This window comes from Nomia melanderi, chromosome 1 (assembly GCF_051020985.1).
Source record: "Nomia melanderi isolate GNS246 chromosome 1, iyNomMela1, whole genome shotgun sequence".
Classification (NCBI taxonomy): Eukaryota; Metazoa; Arthropoda; class Insecta; order Hymenoptera; family Halictidae; genus Nomia; species Nomia melanderi.
The window spans coordinates 3,602,653-3,625,511 of NC_134999.1; the positions used below are offsets into that span (position 1 = coordinate 3,602,653).

Below are 22,859 nucleotides of genomic sequence, written 5' to 3' on the forward strand. Positions count from 1 at the left end.
TTTTCTCCAGGTGCCCATACATATTACATAAAATCCATTGAAATAAAGTTATATCCTTATGTAGTATAACATACAGTGTCCTTACTATCTTGCAAAAATCGTTACTTTTTATTACAAAAGAAGAATAATTTTAGTGCCAATAGTCAAGTTGCTTTTTAGTAACCAATCAGTTGTAAAAATGAATATCGAGCTTCGAGTCTTGGAAATTGTAGCCATGACTTGAGCCTCGAGCCGTAAAAGCTGAGGTCTTTATATTCAAAGACTCGATCCGACTGTTTCTATATTAATACCTCAGAACTGAAATTTCGCTTTGAAGATTAAACAAATTTTTAATTTTCAATGCAGTGTTAATGTAGCAGTAGACGGCACGCGTCTTCGACTGTTTTCGAGCATAAAGACTCGACCGTTGAAAACTCTCAAAGCTTAAATCGGGCTTTCAAAGCTTTAAGGTCGAATCTTTAACCTTCGAAGGCTCAGTGTTTAAGATTGAGCTTTGAAGCTTCAAAGACTCAGTCGTTATAGAACTCTTCAAAGCTTCGAAGCCTTCAACGCTCAGCCTTTAAGGTTAAACTTTGAAGTTCCGAGGACCCGAGCGTTTTGCAACACCCTATTCAATTACATCGCTGACCCATAGAACATTATGGTGGAAACGACGTTTCTAAAAGCTATTTACAAATCATACGAAGGAAAAATTAAAAAGGCATATCCGTTTTCTAAAAAAGACTCTTTTTTAAGACCTTTTACACTTGACCCTCGATTTACGCGGCATAGTTTCACGCGAGTCTCTTTTTTACACGGTAAATTAGAATACTATTTAGGTGGTGGTTCTTATGCGCGATCTTAATTCACGCGATCTGAATTTAGTAACTCCGAATAAAATGTACTTTGTTTTTTAATGTATATTTTAAGTTGTGTCAACCTCATTGGATCATTGGCAACTACTTTAAATTATGCAGACGATCATCTATGTATGTATACGATTGTATTGCGTATTCCTTAGTTGTGGATGGCTTCGAAATCACATTCGAAGAATTGGTTTCTACCTTAAAAAAGTTGCAAAATCTCAAGTCTGGGACCCGATATATGATTTCTAATATTTTTATCAAAAATTTACTTTTCTTTGCCTATGCGAAATAAATATGCATTTCTCAAATTTACATATACCAGCTTTTCTTTTCAATATTTTATTTTCTCTTGTACCGACAGACTCCGCGCGATTTTCATTCGCATAAAGCAAATCCACGTGGAACTCAGGTGCATTTAAGTATCTCTTTCATTGCGATTACCTTAGAATCCGAATCTCTTCTCCAGCGTCGTATGCGCACATGCGCGGAGCCACTTAATTCGTGCTACTGTAACTTTAAAACATGGACATTTCCCACCAATTAAATCCCCAAGTCCGTTAAATCGCGCTCTTAAACTCAAGGGTTTACCGCGGGCAAGGTTTAAAAAAAACGATAAGCATCTGTTTCCGGCGGCTCCTTGTACTATCAGAAATTACGTAATGGGGTTCACCGTGTACAGTGTGCGGCGCGCGCGGGCCGGACTAACGGGAATGTAAAAAGTTGGCGTATCGCCAGCTTTTCGGTGGAACGCGTGTCCTGTCCCAGGATTTTATTACAACGGCGACCAAAGTGTGACAGGCGTTTTAGGACGGAGACAGAGAAAGACGGGAGGATAGAGAGATAGAGAGAATGGAGGGTCGAACGAACAGCCACTCGAAAATTCGTTTATTTTTAAGTCGACTTCGATGGCTCTGCTAGAAGGATGAATTTCTTCGTGAACGATCCAACGGTGGCTAGGTCATACGTGAACACTATATTTTTATGATTCAATTTCTTTTAAAGTATGGTGAGTTCAGCCAGCGTTCTGTTATTCCGCGAGCGTGCTGACTCTTCTCGCGCTAGCTCCGAACGCGGCGCAGAGATCGCGACAGCTACGGTGAATACCGACTACGTTCCTTAAATGGAATTCCGCACGGTTATTAATCCCTTGCCCTACAATATCATGTCAGTCACGTGGTGAAGATTTTAAATAGAATTTAATAAGCAAAACATTACTCAATTCTTTTGAAACGAAATTATACTTCTGTTATTATATAATTACTCTTCTGTTATCGCTTATTATAAATTAGAGCAAATATGGATATAGACTATGCCTAGAATTTTCTGCTGATGTTCTTCTTCCAATATCTCCAATTATTCATTACAAAGTATTTGTATTGATCATGGTAATGGTAAAAGTCGAAGGGCAAGGGGTTAACCCCTTCGTATGAGACTCGTGGTGATTATTTCGAACAGAAGTAAACAAACATATTGTATGATGGAGAAAAGAGGTTGGCTATTCTAAAAGCTAAAAAGCCAGGGAGGCAAGGGGATACTTCCATTTCACGATGTTCCACTCTTGTTCTTCCTCGCATGGTCGTTATTGGCGCATGGTAATAACAAAGGATGGAAGTGAGACCGAATGTGACATACCGAGATGTAACGATACAGAATGAAGTTGACGGCACTATGAATTTTATTTCCTATCGTTAGAATTGCTAAGATACACTTCGAATTTTTTAGACTTTTCTCATTTTTTCAATAAATTATTCATGACAAATTGGTTGTGCCGATCATAATTGAGAAAGAAATCATAAGATAAGGGGTTAACGATCGTGTTGTTGTCTTCTCTGTGGAATTCTTTGACGATGTTCGTCACTCGTTCTGAATGTTATGGCACTGGATTAGGTATTTGAAGCTATTTCGATTGTAATTAGGAAAATGATTTTCTGTTTGTTTTTTTGATGACGGATGTTTTTCTATGTTGAAGTTTCGTGAAATATAAAATGATAGGTTAATGCTTTTAAAATATGGGAAATATTTTTAAATGAAATGAAACTAAGTGTGTACTGCCTGTACATTAATTATCATATTAATGTTATTAGGCGTTGGAAATAATTTTTGTGGAAACATTTAATAAATGTTTAAAGTCCACACGCATCAACCCAAAATACGTTTAGCTACTCTCTGATTTCTCCTCGAAGATATTTTCAATAAAGGTTGTTTAACTATTTAGCGTTCTCCATACGTGAAAAAGGTTAAATTTATGACAAGTGCGAATAAATGTCTAACTTCGTTATTTGTAGGAGTTTTACGGACAAGTAGTAGGTGTGCAGTAGTCGACAAATTAGTTTTCTTATTTTTAGGTGTTCCTTTCAGCTTAATAGTGATTGACGTATCATAAATTTCAAGGCGCGGCGTACACCGAACGGTACCGTTCGGAATAGGGGTCAGAAGTGTGGAGTATATTACCTACATCCTGTCTGTAGGCGTTAACCTTCAATATTCCAACTGATAGTCTATTTCAGTGGTTTAATAATATTGATTTCTATTGATCTATCTGATGGTTCATTTCAGATGGTCTATTTTCACGACCATTTTAACATGTTCATTGCCACGTCATCCGAATTTGATTGCACCATACAGTTCTTAATGGACTGCACAACCTACATATGGATGATTGGTAGTTGATTTCAATTGATTTCATTTTTAACTACTGACCATGGTCCTGAGGACCAACAACATAATTTTAAAATTAATGAATAAGCCTGATTACAATAAATATTGTGTTGGATTCCGGATTGAGGAATTTAAACGCAACTTGTTAGAGAGGCTCGAAGGTTTTTATTCGTAAGCGGTAAGTTCCGCACGCAAGTACGAACTACAGAGAACTGACTCGCTGGTTAAAAATGGTAATATATATACTACTGGAAATGGTCGGCATAAGGGTAGAGTGCAAAAGGGGCAAGATGAGTAATCGGGTACGGGAAGCTAGCTGGTTAGGAATTTGGAATCTATGAGTCAGGATGTTTTTCGCAGGATGATTTGTCGTGTTTGTCGCGGGGCGATACAATATCTAAGGTATCGGTAGGTTAGTCATGCAACACCTCCCCCCTTGTAGTCCAAAAATTATAATTTTTGGAGGAGGATCTTAATGATCTAGAATTATTAATTTAACTAATAATGCGATTTAAGAAAAGATATTGTAACTTACAATTAAATATTGGAGCCTACTCTAATTATGCAGAATCTTATATATATAAGCTTAAATTACATATTATAAAGATGAATGCGTTAACATGATATTACATATATATGTACTGAGGTAGTTTGATGATGAGGGATAAATGTGTTAATATAATATGATATTACATATATAAGTGTACAAATTTGATAACGAAAAGTTGACATGGACTGTCGTTACTAGCAATTGATGGTTACGAATAATTGTACGGGTTCTGTGATTACAAAGGGGTTGAACTTTTCCGCGTTCGTGGTCCAACCTTGGGTCGTAGATTGTATGAGTTGGTTCTGGATTGAGGCTGGTCAGTGGTCCTCTCCTCGCTGATGTTAGTAGGCGTTGTTTGTTCTTCGGAACATTGTACCCCTCCACGCCTTTCAAACAGGACCATGTCATTGGAATGGTCCCTGTGTTCGCTATGATTGCTTGCATCGAAGTTACAGTGAACAAAATTTTTAATTATTGGTGGCACAATTTCCCCTGTTCTGGGGCTCCTGGTGAAGCAGCAGAGGCGCTTGAGCAAGTTCCAACAGCCAAGCCAGCGACAGCAATTTCCAACGAGGATGAGGATTAGAATGGCAGCTACTACTCCTAGTGTTATCGTGTACCAACTAGTGTGGGTAACGATAAATGGCTCCTTCAGACGATGAGTTAGTAGTCCGTCGAGTTCACTGAGTTTTTTGCTGTTGAACTTTAATTCGTTTAAATCGATATTTGTAAGTTTTATAGGTTTCAAGGGTGCTGCCGCTTTATGGTGTAAATAATCTGTTGCTAGAATACAGCAGTCGTCTTCAGTTAAGTTGATTCGAGGAACGTAATGACTGATGTTTTTATTTACATAGCTTGTGGGTTCCAACGAATATATCATGGTATACCCCTTACAACCACTGTGTAACTGTATCAAACCAGTTTGTTTTAGAACAATGTCTTCCATGTGATCAGTGTTGCTCTCACCACAGATGATTGTCAGTGTGGTCGGCTTGTGTAGGGTATACAGCCACTGGTTGCTTCCGATGTAGTTCCATATCTCCATTTCGGCACTTATTGTTTTCGTCGTGCAGTCCTGTGGAATTTGCCTTACGTGCGGTGACAGCAGCAGGACCTCGCAGATGGACTCTTCTGTGGTTCTGGCTGAGTCTACGTTGCTACACACGTACTTCCCTTCCAGATATTCAACGCAGTCTCTCAAATCCGACAGGACGGCGAAGTTGGATTTTTGTTGGGAGAGGAGTAGGTACGGGTTTTGAGGTGTAATGAACGAGAAGACAGAGGTGTTATGATGTTGGATGGGTAGTGGAATCAGGTTGTACAGATCAAAATTTGTTCTTTTTACGAGTGGTAGTTTTATAACAAATACTACGAGTTCGTTTATCGTAATGCTGTGAAGTTTCATTAATTTGTATATCTTGGGTAAATTCTTGTAGGTCGGTGTGATTATTAACTCAAATTCACCTTTGTAATTAATCAGCTCTTCGCAAAGATCCTTTGGAGTTATTAAGAATGGAGAGATTATATTGTGATTTCCCAAGTTAATAGATTCTATGTTTTTATCAAAGTGATCTGAAACTTGAACGCATAGGGAAAGTAAGGTGGCCACTTGTTCCATAATAGTTGCTTCTAACGAGAGGTTTAATATGTAGTTATCTGTTTCTGACATATACTTATTAATTAGTTGCATATTGTTGTTCAAGGTGTCTTCTGTAAGTTTTAAAGATTGAATCGAATTATTAAGATTTTTTATAGTGCTCGAAACTATCTGTATCTGAGATTTTAATAGAGTTTGGGTTTGTCTATTATCGTTTAGTAAGGCTTTTATGCTATCGGAATAATATTTGGCGTCGTCAGCGTCTGGGGTGCCGATTAGCCAATTTAAAATGTAAGAAGCTCCATTGATTAATCCACGTCGTTTACGCTGCTTTACATCACGTCCTATTAATCCGTTAAGTATTTTTTTCTTGTCATCGATATTTTGTAATTCATTTTGAACAGACTGTAGGGTTTGCTCGCAAAGAGACTTTTGTTGTTTCGATACTACGACTTCTTTTAATAGTAGCTTACAAATTTCTTGTGATTTAGAAAAATGGAAATCTAAAAGAGCTTTCGCTTGAGATAGATAAGTCATATTGACGTATGTTATGAGGTGTAGTTCGGTGTTCGAGATTTTCGCTTCTCCTAACTTTCTATAAAAAATTCCACTCGTGTCAGTGAGGGGTGTATTGATGTACGGAGCTTCGGAGATGGTATTAGGAATTAGAGGAAGGAGTAGCAGTAGGATTGTCGAAATCATCTGGAACATAACGTTTAAGAAGGTTGGAGTGATAAGTAGTTCTTCTTTTTCCTATTTGAAGTTCTACTGTGTTGTTAGGATGTATTTGTGTGACCTTGAATGGACCCTTGAAATTGGGCGATAATTTTTTACTAAGTCCTACCTTGTTTCGTTTCTCGTATATACATACGAGATCATTGACTTTAAATTTTGTCGGGTTAATTTTTTTATCGTACTGTTCTTTACTCTTATTTTTGGAGTTAATTAGATTTTCCCTTGCTGTTTTGAAAGAAGTGTTTAATTTATTTTGTAATGAACGGATGTAGTCGTCATAGGTATAGTGGAATTCTGGTTCCTTCAGTATGGAAGAGGGTAGATATGCTTTTCGTCCAAAAAGAAGTTCGTATGGTGTTAGGTTAGTGGATCTGTGAATTGAAGTATTATAACTAAAGGTTGCGAATGAAATGTATTCGTCCCAGTCTGTTTGATTGGCTTTTATGTAGTGTTTTAAATAATCTTTTAGTGTTAAATGGTATCTTTCTAGACCTCCATTGGTTTGGGGGTGATATGGGCTGGTGCAGATATGTTTTGTTTTTAATAAATTTCCTAGGTCCCTTATTAATTCGGACATAAAATCTGGGCCTTGGTCTGTCAAGAAAGTTTGTGGTATTCCAAATTGGGTAAATATATTCATCAATGATTTTGCAATAGTTAAAGACTCATGATTTGGAATGGCTTTGGCAAAACAAAATTTTGTCAGATCGTCTTGTGCAGTAAGGATGAATCTATTCCCGTTCTCGGTGAGTGGTAATGGCCCTACAATATCTATGGCTAATTTCTCAAAAGGCTTTTCAGCTGTTGTAGTTATTTCCATAGGTTGCTTAATAGGCTTAAAATTTGTTTTGTTCATTTGACATGAGTGACACGACTGAATATACTTCCTTATGTCTGATTTTATAGATGGCCAAAAATATTGCTCCTTAATTCTTGCATAAGTTTTATTGAAGCCGTAGTGTCCCGCTAGTTTACTATCATGATTTTCTTTTAGGATCTTTTGTATTTCCTCTGGTGTTCGCGGATTAATTCTTTCAGATGGGAACAATCGGATTTCATTGTTAGGAAATATGAATTTTAGCATTTCACATAGTTGATCTAATTTGATATTACTATATTTCTTATGATTGGGAGGAATGAGAATGAATTTCTGAGTTTTTATTAACGATTTCAATTTCAAGAGGCACTCAAATATATTTTTATACTCTAGTCTATCAAAAGGTGAGTTCAGAGGATATAGAAAATAGAAAGTTTGCTTTTTATTTTGAACTTTAGACAATCCATTTAGTTCTGGTTTGAGATTTTCTATGCTAAATTTCGACTGTACGTAGTTTAAGTATTGATTGTTCTCATGAAGATCTTGGGACCAAAATACTGCTATAGGATCAGTAAGTGATGCTAGGGTTCCTCCTTCGAATTCATAAGATATAGGATTTTGATTCGTGTAATGATATTTGATAAAGTCGTTGTAGGATGGAACTTGTTGTGTACTTATATTTATCGAATTTTGAGTGACGAGTCGAGATAGAGCGTCTGCGTTTGAGTTGGAGGTGCCTGGTTTGTGTTTTATCGTATACTGGTATTCTTCTAATCTAAGCCGCCATCTGACTAATTTTGACGATGGATTTTTACAATTGAAAAGCCACTGGAGTGGACGATGATCGGTATAGATGATGAATTCTCTGCCGAATAAATAAGGTCGAAAGTGTTCTACGGAGTTGACAATTGCTAGTAGTTCCTTTTCTGTAGTCGAATAATTACGTTCCGAATTATTTAAAGTTCGTGAATAATAAGCGATTGGAAGATCTTGACCGTTGTTAATTTGAGAAAGTACCGCGCCTATACCGACGTTGGATGCATCTGTGGCAAGGATGAATTGTTTTGAAAAATCGGGGTATTGCAAGATCGGTTTACTGATTAGTTTTTCTTTTAAAGTTTCGACCGATTTTTCCTGTTCTTCACTCCAGACAAATGGCACGTCCTTTTTGAGTAACTGAGTTAGGGGTTTTGCTAACGTAGCGAAATTTGAAATAAATTTTCTATAGTACCCTATCATACCCAAGAACATTTTAACTTCTTTTTGGTTGCGCAGTTTTGAGATCTTTTGCAGGCTGTCTACTTTCTTTGGGTTCGGCTGTACACCCTTGTCGGAAATTAAGTGACCTAAATATTCGCATGACTTTTTTAAAAAATCGCATTTACTTGGTTGTAATTTTAAGTTATTTTCTCGAAGTCTAAGAAATACGTTTTTCAACTTGCGATTGTGATCATCTAAGTTAGATCCATAGATGACAAAATCATCTATATATACGAAGCATTGTGTACTATTTAAACCCGTTAGAACGTTGTTCATGACCCTTTGAAAGTGGGCCGGGGCATTCTTAAGACCAAAGGGCATTCGAGTAAACTCATAATGCCCATTTGGCGTTGAAAACGCTGTTTTTTGACTATCTCTAGGATCTATTGGAATCTGATGAAATCCATTTGATAGATCTAGAATGCTAAAATACTGTGCGTGTCCTAGTTGATCAAGAATGTCCTCGATGTTTGGTAGTGGGTAGGCGTCGCCTATCGTTTTTTCATTGAGCTTTCGATAATCTATTACTATTCGCCACCTTTTTCCTCCGGCTGAATCTGGTTTTTTGGGGACAACCCAGAGTGGGCTGGACCAAGGACTGGTAGATGGTTTAATGATGCCATGATCTAACATTTTCTCAATCTGCTTGTCTACCTCGTTCTTATGGATTTGAGGGTACCGGTAAAGTTTTGCATGTATAGGTATTTCATTGGTTGTGGGAATCGTGTGAGGGTCTACTGTCGCTCGACTTAATAGGTCCGTCGGTAAATGGAATATGTCATGAAATTTAGTGCAGATTTCCTTGATGGATTGGGCCTCTTCCGCATTTAGGTGATCCAGTCGTAAATTCTCATTTAATGCTCGTAATCTGGTTTCAGTGAAATTTGATTCTTGATTTGCGGCTAAACTATAAATAAAGGAATGACTGGGAATTGGCTCGATAAAAAATTTAGGCATATCGATCACTTGTGATTTACAAGAAGTGTTAATTATTGTTGTCAAGGCAGTACCATCATCGCGTACCCGAACAATCGAATGAGGTATTAGGAGAGAGTCGTCGTTATTTAATTTGCGCGCAGTTATCGTCCCCGTTTGTAGTTGCTGGGGGTTTAATATCCTTATTGGAATTACCGTTTCGGTTCGAGCATTAATTCTAATTATATCAATGGATTTCTGAAGAGTGTTTTGACATAAGGGTATAGGAAGTGGTATATTTCTTAGCGACATGGTCATTTTTAAGTAATCAATTGCTGCTTTGTGAGTTTTTAGGAAGTCGTGACCTACCAAGCCATCGAAAGGGATGTTATTGGGGGAATCAATTACTTGGAATTTTCCACTAATTTTCCTGCCCTTAATGTTTAAAGAAAGTTCGGTTTCTCCCAGAGTTTGAATAGAAACGTTTGGCGCGATCCCGTTTAATATAGTAGAATTATCGTTATTAACATCATATCTAGATATACTGTGTGCTTTGATTAGAGAAATGGCAGCACCCGTGTCAACAAGAAATTTTAGGAGTTTATCGGGGCTGTTAGAATTGTCTGATTCGAAGAGTATGGCTAATTGGTCGTTATTAGGTAGGAACGAACTCGAAGAATTTATCGTGTACTCATGAGATTGAATTCTGTCGTCGCTTCTTCCACCAAATTCGGGGGTTTCGGTGGATAATATGCCTGACGAAAATTTCCAGTTTGAGAGTTTCCTGACACGGTATTATGTAACTCGGTCGTATTCGGTATATCTATATGGGAAGTGAGTGGGTTTTGTTGTTGATACCTAACATCTCGCGAGTGATTATTAAGAGAATTTGGATTCTGTTGGTAAGTACGAAAATTGCTAGAATTTGGTTGGTTTCGATATGTGTAGGAATTATTAGGATTTGGTCGATGAAGATATGAGTTATTAGAATTTGGATATTGTCGGTTTGTTTGAAAATTGTTAGGATTTGACTGGCGAGGAGATCCATTATTTTGTCTTGAATTGTTATATTCCCGCTTTCTACATTCTTCTATACTGTGGCCGAAATTTTTGCAATACCTACACTGTTTCATACTACTGGACGCGTTGTTCCGGTTCGATTGAGTGAAGTTGATCGTTTTACTAGGGTGTGGTTTTTGTCTCCCTAAATAGCAGTCGTTAGTATTGTGATTTGATTTATTACAAATTCTACAACGTTGAAAGTTATCGTATCTCATGCGTAACGCTTTCTCTTCTGCCAAAGCTGCCGTAAAAGCACTATTAATATTGGGGAAGTCGCGGTATCTCAACATTTGAGATATTTGTGGATGAGAATGATACACGAAACGATTGAGAGTCATTTCATTTACCATCGCTACTCGTCCTGCTAATGTGTTAACCTCACAGTCTGTTGAATGAATAGTTCCTAAAATTCTCGATTGAAGTTCCTCTAACTTTTGGTAAAATTGGGAAACGTTCTCGTTACGGCTTTGTTGAATTGAGTTCAACTCCTCCATAAGTTGTTCTAGAGATTTCTTATCTTGGTATAGATTTAACAATAGTTCAGAAATTTCTTCCCACGTAGTGAGATTACAGTGTATGTCAATCTGATCTCGGGCTTTACCCTCGATCTTATTTTTTACAAATAATAAAAGGACTGGCTTTTGCGAAGGGCTAGCTAATTCAAACACGGCGTCGACTTGTTTAATAAACGAACGTAGCTTTGTTCTGTCGCCATCGAATTCTTTTGGCAACAGCCTTATTAAATGATCCAAAGATATTGCTACTGAGGAAGTGATATTTGTGTTAACGTCATTATTTAGGGACATTTTTGTATAAGAGGATGGGATTATAAGTCGGAAATTGAAAAATAATACGTTGAGAATATCTGGAGTTCAGTACTTACGATGCGACGGTACGGTTTCTTCCTTCCGAAGAGAGACTGCAACTCACAATGGTGCTGGAGCCACAAGGAATCCAGAAGATACGACCAGTTGTGTATGTTGAGCTTCGGGACGAGTCTCTTCTTTTCTTGTTGTTCCGATGTAACCGATGAAAATCAGCACCCTTTCGTCAGTGAGACAGTGACTGTCCAAATGCAACTGAGTGAAAGGCCGTCAGAACAATCCCACTTCTGACACCAAATTTGTGTTGGATTCCGGATTGAGGAATTTAAACGCAACTTGTTAGAGAGGCTCGAAGGTTTTTATTCGTAAGCGGTAAGTTCCGCACGCAAGTACGAACTACAGAGAACTGACTCGCTGGTTAAAAATGGTAATATATATACTACTGGAAATGGTCGGCATAAGGGTAGAGTGCAAAAGGGGCAAGATGAGTAATCGGGTACGGGAAGCTAGCTGGTTAGGAATTTGGAATCTATGAGTCAGGATGTTTTTCGCAGGATGATTTGTCGTGTTTGTCGCGGGGCGATACAATATCTAAGGTATCGGTAGGTTAGTCATGCAACAATTGTTTGCCTGTTCTTCTGTATTATTTGATAAGGAAGACACTTTAAGAAAAATCATAAACAAGCCTTTTTTCATTTTGTTCAAAGAATGTTTTTATTGCAGCGTAAAGTAGGTACATGTTGGTCTCATGGGCCAATAACGGTTGTAGTGGTTTTTTATCTCGGTAGTGAAGGGTTAAATAGGAATTTCGAGAAATATTCAACAGAGTACAATAAGGTTAATATATAGTATAATATTGTAATAATATTGTACTAATATTGTAATAATAATAATAATAATAATATAATCATGCGAAATTTAATTAAAAAGACCATTCTAAATGTACAGTTACGAAATATGAGAACAACATTTTCGTAGATACAAGTATACAAATTTTCACAAATTCTTAAATTTTTTTCTAAACTGTCCGGCTAAGAAGTTATTTTTAACTTTCATTTTTTCACTTTTGCTAACACCTTCGTCGTTTTTACCACTTTTCGTATATCTAACTGACAGTTCTGTTGAAAACAAGATTCGCTTGTTTTTTTATTAAAATATTTCACGATGCCCAGAAGTTTTTGTATTTAATAATTGACCATAGAGCAGAAATAAATACTGAAAATAGTAAAAATTAAGACATTTTATGAAAACAGACAATGGAAATTGAACATATAGCTTCTGGGTGTACATTCTCGTATTCATGTTTTAGGAGAACGTTGATGTTACCGCTAAGTGCTCGTCGGTTTATGATAGCTACAATGTTGGGTAAATGAGTGGTCTGATGGGTGTTTTCCAAAATTTCTTGTAGCAACCAACGTATAGTGGACATGTAATTTATAATGACAAAGCGTAACACATACAGATAAGTCAAAATACAATCAAAATGTTTAATCTCAATATACCCGAATAGATGCACTTTACATATTTTAATAAATCAGTTTTAAAATGGAAGTATTACTTCATTTTCATATCCAGTCAGACAAGATATGTTACTATCTGGGATGTGCAAATAGCGGTTCATTAATCCCAGCGACGACATACTTAAGATCATAGAATGGTGTATTTTATTACAATTAAATTATATACACGACGTTCTATTTTAATTCGTAAATCTAATTATTTTCGGAATAACTAAATTAAAATTTTTTTCTATTTTGGAGGGGCTTCAACTGAAATAGTTTAACACTATTTTGTAAATGATCTGCTGTATCGATTGATACAAATAAATTAGATGGTTATACTTGAAAAACTAGTAATGACCTTCATATCTGCTACACACTAAAGGCAAACTACGTAACAAACTAAATTACTATCCTCTTGAAACAGGAAAAATTGCACTTGAGACAATATTTAAATAACGAATAGTTTCAGAAATAATTGCATTTGCAGCTTAAATTTAGGCTTGTATTAAAAGAAATACTACGAACATATTTGTTAACATATAAAGCCGAGAAAAGCATCTACTAGAGACTGTATTTTGATGTTTACAGATTTGTCTAATAAACTAATGATTTTTATTTATAAAATAGAAGTAGTAAAAAATGATGAGGATGTTTTTTATAGTATTAAACATGAGACATATAAGGCTGCTAGAAAATGTTTTAATTTCGATAAGCTATCCGAATAAAAATAATTACCATAAATCATAATGCTGCTTTCTGTCATTAGCAGTCAAATGTATCACCCGCCCTATCCCACTTAACCGAATAAAGGAATATAATCGCCACCGTCTCAATAAAACATTAAATCATTCAAAGAGATCGCCTCTTTTTGTTCCATTAGAATTCCTTATTATTTTTCACACTTCGCAGTACGCGTTCCGCGAAGCACGAAACCCTTTCATATCGTATTAAAATCGCCACGAAATCTCTTAATCTCATTTTCCTCGAGGGGGAGGGGGTTCAAATCCATCACACGGAAACTGAATAAGCCGCGCAGCTGCGATCATGGATCAACGTCGACCGGCGGGTACAGGAATAAAAAAAGAAAAGAAAAGAAAAGAAAAGAAAATAGAACAAGACGAGAACCGAAGAAAAAGGAAATTAACGAGGAAGAAAACGCCGGGACGGCGAGGCGTGACGTAGCGTAGCCGTCAACGCTGAAAACTTTCTAAACACGCCGGTATTCGATGGCTCCATAAACTCTTCGGCCAAATCAACGGAGCCGGGGCCATCCAGTGACAAAGTTTCAACGGGGGCCGACCTAATGCGGCCGGTTATCTTTACTAAATTTTCCACTCAGCAGCTACGGGCTCCCGTGATAAAGTAGCTCGGGACCCTTGACGGCACTACGGAGACCGTATGCGAAAGTAGATACTCAACTCTGGCCATACGCTCGGATCGGGCGCCCCAGCGAGCAGAAGCCGGGTTACTATCCGGCAGTCACCGGTATACGCGGCACCGGCTACAAAATCGGCGTTTTCCAGGCTTATCCCGGGGCGTGGAAGCACTCACGCCGGCCTGGCTATTTCGCCTCCCCGCAGCCCTTTTCCCTGACCAGCAGCCCGTCGAAGGCAAGAATATCGTGGAACTGCACCGCTCCGTTCTATAATCCTCACCGTTGCGCCCCGTGGAGCCGTGTCCTCCACCAGCTCAACCCTAACGAGATCATGCCCGACTTCCGGCCGATCATTAATGGGGCACGGTCGTGCGTTTTACTTAATTCACTCGGCGATGCGGGCAAAAGTGGCCCGCCACCGTTTGCTTGTAAGTTCGGCAGTTTGGTATAGTTGCCGAGGCACCACCGCACCCGCCGACGGTAAGCCTTAATGGCGCGTGGATGGAAGTTGGAAGTGGACTGATAACGATTAACGTTTCCTTTCTGACGCGCTGCAGCGCTCGAGGAATTAGCGCAGTTGAATGTGATAAGGATTATGATTCTAGTGTTTTGCTGTGGGCAAAGAAAATCTGTTTGGCGATGATTCTTGGGAGAAATTGTCGGCTGGATGAATGAATCTTCTGTCGTATTGTGTAACTTTGGAGCTGTTCGTTGATACGGTCTGTTAATCCCTTGCTCTACAATATTGTGCCAAAATCGTGGTGAAGATTTCAAATAGAACTTAACAAACATAAATACTATTCAATTTGTTTGGATGCAAATTGCATAGTATCCCTCTGTTATCAATGATTATACCTTAGAGTATACGTTCATATAGAACAAGACTGGAACTTTCTCTTATTTTCAATAAATTATTAATAATAAGGTAGTTAGATTGATCACAGTTCAGAAATAAATCATACAGCATGTGGTTAAGTTTTGTTTCATTTTTTTTGGACATGTTTGTGTAACGTGTTATTGTTGTGTCACTTCTTCAGAAACGTGGAATTTGATAATGATGATTTATTGTTCTTTTTTTGGAGATTTCGATTATTATACCTCATCTTTGTTTTAGTTTTTTTGCAAGGATTTATATAATAGGTGTTTCTGTTTTTATTGCATTTAAATAATTATTTTGTTGTACATTATCACATAACATAGATTAAAAGCCAACTGTCATACTGAGTTATAATAATAACATATGGAGTATTTATAATAATGTTTGTATTTGACTTTTTCATTTCTTCTATAGTATTATCTATTTGAAATATAGACATTACAACCATAGTCACTCAATATTACAACGTTACCTAATAAATCTAATCAACATTAGCCACTCGATGTCGTATAAACATTAGTCTTGATACTAATGTCATTAATATGTCTTTATCGGATGAAGAGTACATTAAATAAAAGAAATTGCTTGAAGCTTGAAACTACACATAACAATATTTTCTAGTAATATAGTATGTTCGCGTAAACATTTTTAATTGTTAGAAAGATTACAATAGATTACCAATATTTGGTCACCTATTTTTATATTGCTCTATCAAAGACCTAATTACTTCAGAGAAATTTGCTTGACTTAATGTTTCTCTTATTTGAAGTAAGTACGTACTGTATTTTTATTTTTACAATACACACTTTTTATAAAAACAAAAACATACGAGTGCAATAAGCTACTAACGAAAAAGTGAAATGTTCATTGCTAAAATCCTCTACAATTCTTTTTTTCCAGCTTTTATTTCAAATAATATTCTTAGATAATATAGAATATATTACACTATTTTACAAGTCGATTAAGATTGTTGTATATAATTCTTTCTTCAAATGTACATATAAACGTATTGGATAATTTTTATTTATTTTTATTGTTACCACTATAAAATTACAGTAAATTTTCAATCGTATTTTACACTACATAATGTAATTTTACGTAATTTCAGCTAAAATTGAGAGAATCCTTGAAATAGTTCAGATGAATCGAGTAGGCGAGGCGCTGCTGGCTGCGGATAAATTCTGGATCAGATAAAATCGACTCGGTTGAACTGATTCACAGCTAGTTGAGGACTGGGGCGCGTCCGATCACACCCGCCCGTTGCAGAAATTTAACTCATACGTGCCATTTCGTGTGCAGTATTCATGCTTTAGATTTGAAAGAACTTTACCTCTATATGGTATACAGAATCTAACGCCTAATTTTATCGTCTGAAATATTCCTTATTATTTATTACCTAATATACGTCTGTATAATTAAATAGCCTCGTGGAAATTAGAGTACATAAGAATCTTAATTACACAATTTTTAGCGTTTCTTTATTTAGTTTTATATAATTACAATTATTTTTTCTGCTGTATTTTTTATTTTTAAAAGTGCTCCATTTATTTATCAACACATTTTGGTTTCAGATACAAAACATGTTATATGATAAAATTAGGTAGTACACTTCGTATAACGGTTTCTCACTTCGTCTCGTTCAAATAATTCCGTTTACTATCTCAAGAATCCCTGGTAAGAGGGTTCTGATCTCTCACGACCAGGACACCATACTAAAAGAACCTACAAGAAAAGATCCGACAGGGATTCTTTAGTATATATACGCACATCAGAGGGATAGGAGAATGTGCTGCCTTCCATTATTATTTGTCTTAAGTCGTGTTTATAGCACCTTGACCTTTATCGCGTGGTTGTGTTATGAAGCTTTACATTTTTCTCCAGTGGAGTGTTTGACATATTTTGAAAACAAGTGTATTTACTATTCAGACACATCAATATGAGATCATATCTTGTAATTTAGTTTATCATGTTTATAGGTAACAATAAACAAGGGTTTATCATATGTATGTTCGCTACTTTTAAGGACATAGAAAATTTCTCTTAATTAAGAAATATCAGTCTTGATAACATTTAATGTAGTACAACTCCTTCAAGTATTAAGTACTTATGGTTTGAAATAAATGGAACGTAATATAAATAGATAGGAGTAGGTAGAAATAGATTATAAATAGGTAGAACACACAATAAAACTAAAATAAACTAAATAATAGAATAAACTAAAATTGAAATAAACCAAATAATAGAATAAACTAAAACTAAAATTGAGAATTTTTGAAGCATGGAATACTATTGTATAACTAGAATGCAAAACTTATTGCACAATATTGTAACATCATTTTAAAGATGTTAAAAGAATCAAACTGAGGGTAGGTTTAATTACTACTACTGTCTATAGCCTGCTACTGGAGTCAGTTAAATATTAGTGTAAGACAACGTATAAAAATAACAAATAATGATCAGACTACAAGAACATATGGACTTATAGTGCGTCCCAATCTTGAAATTTAGTAAAATGAAGATTTTAATCAATTCTATGAATAATAAAATAGACATGATACAATCTTAGTACAGAAAATAAAATATTAACCATAACTCCTTTCGTACATTTAATTTAAAATTGTGAATTTACATAAATATTCACAATTTGATGATAATACATGTGTTGGAATAATTTTATGGCTCACCAATGACACGTGCTTGTACTAAACTTACTGTAACTATTGTCTATGTTAAACTTTCTACTTCTACTAAATATTATTTTTACACATTTATGTAAATGTGGATTTATTATAAATCTTTGTTGAAAGATATACCACTATAGCTACTAGAATAACCAGTCGTTTACTACCGGAGCAAATTGACAATATCGGAAACTTCTGTAAAGGAACACCAGTAATTTCTCGACATAGCCAAAAATAAAGATTTATATAGGGTAGATACTCTGTCGCATATAGAACATAACTCTGACAATCAATCATCAACCTCAGTAAAACAGTAGCACACATATTTCAATAAATAAATCGACTATCGTGTTGATAGTCATCTTGTTGATCAACACATTATCTCTTTGCAATTTGGCTCTTATGATCAATTATAATAATTATGCTATAAAAATCAACAAGTACTCAAAAATTACGATTCTACATAAGCATCTAAGAATATAATTAATCCTTTCATGTTCTCCGTCTTTTGCATTGAAATTTCTATTATCGTCCTTTAATTCATTTGTAGGTCAGTTTGAGATTTTCCTAATTCCTACTTACTTAGCATTTATAATAAAATCGAATATTAAGTCTGTAGCGACATACAGTACTTCCTCAAAGGATTAATCCCTAGTAAACCATTAAATTCAAATTAGCCACAGAAATACCAATGCTGCAGCCATTAACGTCATACCATAATTTCGTTATATTATATTTAATCTTAGGAAGAAGATTATATCGCATATAAAAATAACCCTACCTTTCCACCACAAAAAAAATAATAAAACCTATCGTTGAACCGTACGCACTTCAACTGTAGACAATCCAAAAATAGAGCATAAATTGTTGAGCTTCCTTGACGTTATGCCCAAGTTAAAACTCACAAAGCATAGGTTGCCACAAATGAATTTCATCTCCATTTACCATAAACATTTATTTCTGAAAATTCGGAAACCAAAAAACAATTCTAATCTAAAAGTTCAAATTAAATGATATTAGTTTCTGATTGCTACCAAAATCATCTAAACCATAGAACGACCAACGAAAGAATAACTCGGTTTGGACTAATAAAAAAACGACAGGATTTCTTGCCGACTTAATAACTTACCAAAAGCAACACTCATCTTTCATTCCCACAAATTCAAAAAGAAAAGATCACGAAGCTTGAATACTCTAACAAAATCAGTCGCCCGTAAAACTAAAGAGCCAAAGTTCAGCTTCCGGCCAGGTGCCCGATCAACCGATTCCTTTTCTCGCAAGGATGATCGACCAGTTCGTTAATGAAAGTGGCAGGGAGGGTGTAAAGAGCGTTGAATACGTATCGAAATCGAAAGAGTTCGGGATGCTTGGGCTGCCGCTCGAATTCGAGTGAAGTATCCATCGAATGGCACGAGAGTCGACCGGTAGCGAAGCGATTCGCTCTCCAAGTACATCGGACAAGGACACTCGATCGTGTCGCTACATCGGATGGAGAGGAGGTTCTCCTCTCGATGCGCGGTCCCCGTTCGCCGTATAACGATTGGGCGCCGCTGCTCGTATCAGGATCGCGAGCCGCGCCTGCCCTGCAGCTCCATCCCCCTCCCTCGGACGATTATCTTCAATTTTATCGCGACGATTGTCGGACTTGAATCACAGTCGGCTTCATTAAGCTCGATAAAGGATCACCTGCAAGAAATTGCAGGAAGGCGACGAAGGTATAGCGCCGGCAATTAACGGCTGCCGGGGTCGTGCCGAGAGGGGGTTGATTTACGAGCACTCTGCCTGAAAACACTGCCCCCTTACTCCTCCGTCAACACCATGCTCTTAGGAGGTAAAAATTATTTTTACGGATTCGATGGTGTTAGATAGAGGGAGAGAAGTTTTATTTCAGCGCAATGTCTTTGGTATGATTTTTCAATGAACAATTAAATTTTTTAGTTGGCGAGCTTGCAGTCATTGAGGGAGGTTTCGTGTGGGTTTTCCACTGTTCACAGACCATATCTTTTCACGTCTCCTTCGAGCTGAATGGGCAAGTGCGGCAAACGGACACGAACTCTACGAGCACAGTTTGACAAAGTTGGAGAATGAGTATAACGAAAAGAAGTGAGACAGACATAGTCCTCTGAGCATCGAGGGTCGAGACCCGGGACTTCAAAGTGATGCCGCACGTATAAACTATAAACACGTAATAAGGAAAATATCAATTTCATTCCTTTCGATCTTACTTTTTATAGCGTATTGCCAGTGAATTGCGGAGATTGTTGTGGCTAGATTTATCGACGTAATGTAATTAACAAAATTAAAGATCGATCTCCTTAAGACGTAATGTAATTAACAAAATTAAAAGTCGATTTCCTTAAAATTGCTAAAACTAATCCGATTTATATTGTGTTTGGACTTATTTTAATTACGAGAATTTCAACAATTATGTTAATGTTAATTAATCTTACGAATATGTAAAGTGAAATACTATATTCAGGAACAGCTCGGTATTACTATTACAATTTTTGTATGACCAAAAGTATTTGTATTATTTCGTGGCACCAAACCTAGTAATAAAAAATTTTGGTGTAAATATAAAAGTTTTAGAACCAATCAAGCACACGGATAATAGAATTTTAAAAAATGTTTAAAACTCAGTTAACCGATTTGATCAATGAGCGACTCATTTCATGAAAATTATTAATTTTACCATAATATATATTTATACCTGAAATGCACGAAAAAACTGAATTTAAGAGGAATAAACTGGTGAACGAATTAAACGAAACAAAAAATGTTTTGAAGACAGAAATATAGTGGATAAAACATGACTCGGTGCGAACTGCACTTATTATGTTTAAAAAATGAAGGAACATATATGAAATGAAGCCACAGCCCCACGACAAAACCATTTTATTTTAAGGGTGGTGTTTAACTCGGCACGCACAAAACGGAAAATTGCAACAAAAGCTGGTGTTAACGAGAATATAACAAATGTTCATCGCACCATAAAAGAAGCGGACCGTTCCGGAAAACAAAAACTTCAACAAAAACGTATAGGTAAAAAAGCTGGAATAGAGTTTCGTTGAACAAAAAGTACAGTAGAATAAATAATGAACGAAATACAATATATTTTTAAGTAAAAAGTACTTCAATTTCGATAGACCTAATAAATTATATTATTATTTTTATAATCCAGGGAAATACAAACTTCAAAATGGAAGATATATAAAACAATAGTAAATAATAAAATAACAATCCTGGCATGTTAGAAGTTCTATAGAAAACTTCCTCAACACTTAAACACTAGGTGTACGGACGTTTATTGTACAGTTCATTCTTTTGTCCCTACAAAAATGGATATCCATTTATTTATATCTTGTAAATTGGGGGTTGAAAAATAAACGATTATTATACGTATACGTGCAATTGAATTAATCAAAATCGACGTAAACATTCAAGAAATAATGTTTATAAAATTTAATATTCGTCAAACTGACGTGTTCTGTAAACCTAGTGTTAACTTTTTGCACTCGAATTATTTTCAATGTTGTCGGATGTAAACTTGTATATATTTTTAAGGAACTGAATTAACGTATTGTAATTTACTGCGACAGAATTCAAAGTTTTATATTTATTTTATTTACTATTATTATCACAAGACTTAATTTTTATAATCTTTTAAAGTGCGGTACCATTTAAAACAATTCCCAACGTTCTAGAACAAATTTGTATTGTTATCTCCAGCATAACATACAAGTGCAAAGGGTTAACATTGGTGAAGCGTGGTTACTTTTACGAGCTAGAACTCGCACATAACCACGTGTTCGATTTTATCGACCTATTGTCCGCTTGAAACTGATGCCAGGGTTCATTAGACATGATAAAGGATGCCGTGTGAGGAAATTACACGCCAACGACGGACGCGTGGGCCAGTAATTAGTGCCAAAGTACCAGCGACGGTTCGCTGACTTTCTTGTCACGTCACTTCCGGATTATGGTCCGGTCCTTTCCGCTACTTTCGCAGTTCGGGCCGGCCAAGGTGTCTATGGGATGGCTTTATAGCCGGACAATTACTGGATATTCGCGGTACTTAGACGGAAATTTGGGCGCGCCTCTTTTCTTCCATTTTCGTGTTGGCTAACGTTTTCAACAATTTCCACTATCTCATTTATTAACACTAACCGTACCGAGAACCGATCAAATGATCAGATTTAAAAATTTTTCTTTCGTTCATTGAACTTTCTTTCAATCTCTATTTATATTGTTCAGTTAACCAGTTTTTCAATTTTTGGCTTTTGCTTTTGTGTCTATTTCTAGTAAAGAAAATTCATCATCTAACTTGTTTGCCACTATTTTGTTGCAAGTTATTTGACTGGTTACTGTAGGCAAAGTGCTCTGTTACGTTTAATGTTAAAAATAGAATAACATACAAGGCGTTTCTTCCTTGGCATAATTAATATACTTGTGCATTTGATATTTCACGTTGATTATTTTTTTCCTTACTAGAGAACTTATTTTAATAGCATGGAAATAATTATCTCAGAGTCCTTATTTGATTGCCAATCATATGTCTATGGAAATTTCAATTTTAATAAACCCCTCATAGAAAGACCGGAATTCATGAATAATTTATTCCGCGATAAATGATTTAATAAGCACAAAGTGAAACGAGAATTTCATTAGTTCCTGGCAAGACTGCTGTTGCAGTATCTCACGCACGCGAATGTGTGTTTTTTTATTTATTTACGTTATTATATCAGACTTATCTGTTGGAATATGAGTAAATTTAAAAGTGTTTGGGCGACACCTGGTGTATAATGTGTAAGGTCTGATTGCGTGAAAGGTATGTGCGCGGAAGTTAAAGAAGATATAAGATAGAGACAAAAGGGAGTATAAACGTGCCTGAGAAATAAACTAGAATATAACATTAGTGTGCGTTATATTATATAAGTAATAAACAGTCATATCTAAAACAATTAATGTAACAAGATACATTATTTAAAAATACACCCCATAATGAAACACATTCGTACATTCGTTACAATTGTCTCTGAATTTTGGTTACACGTTTGACAGATATTGGTAATTTCTACTTATGTATTACATTTTATATTATGGCTTAGTATAAATTGATAATAAGTAGAAATTACCAATATCTGTCAAACGTGTAACCAAA

The 22,859-nt window shown here is 36.0% G+C and overlaps 2 protein-coding genes across 3 annotated transcripts in view; both read right to left on the bottom strand.

Moving 5' to 3' along the window:
- The window catches only part of LOC116433167 (E3 ubiquitin-protein ligase MIB1-like), a 411,486-nt gene that overhangs the window by 171,591 nt on the left and 217,036 nt on the right, over window positions 1–22,859 (bottom strand). The gene's annotated exons all lie outside the window — the stretch shown is intronic.
- On the bottom strand, window positions 10,056–11,878 carry LOC143174315 (uncharacterized). The gene has a single exon (XM_076365581.1). The coding sequence runs from the start codon at window positions 11,243–11,245 to the stop codon at window positions 10,058–10,060; it is 1,188 nt and encodes a 395-aa protein (XP_076221696.1). The 5' UTR covers window positions 11,246–11,878; the 3' UTR covers window positions 10,056–10,057.

Bases quoted from the DNA above. Each gene is read 5' to 3' on its own strand.
- LOC143174315 (XM_076365581.1), bottom strand. From the start codon at position 11,245: ATGTCCCTAAATAATGACGTTAACACAAATATCACTTCCTCAGTAGCA.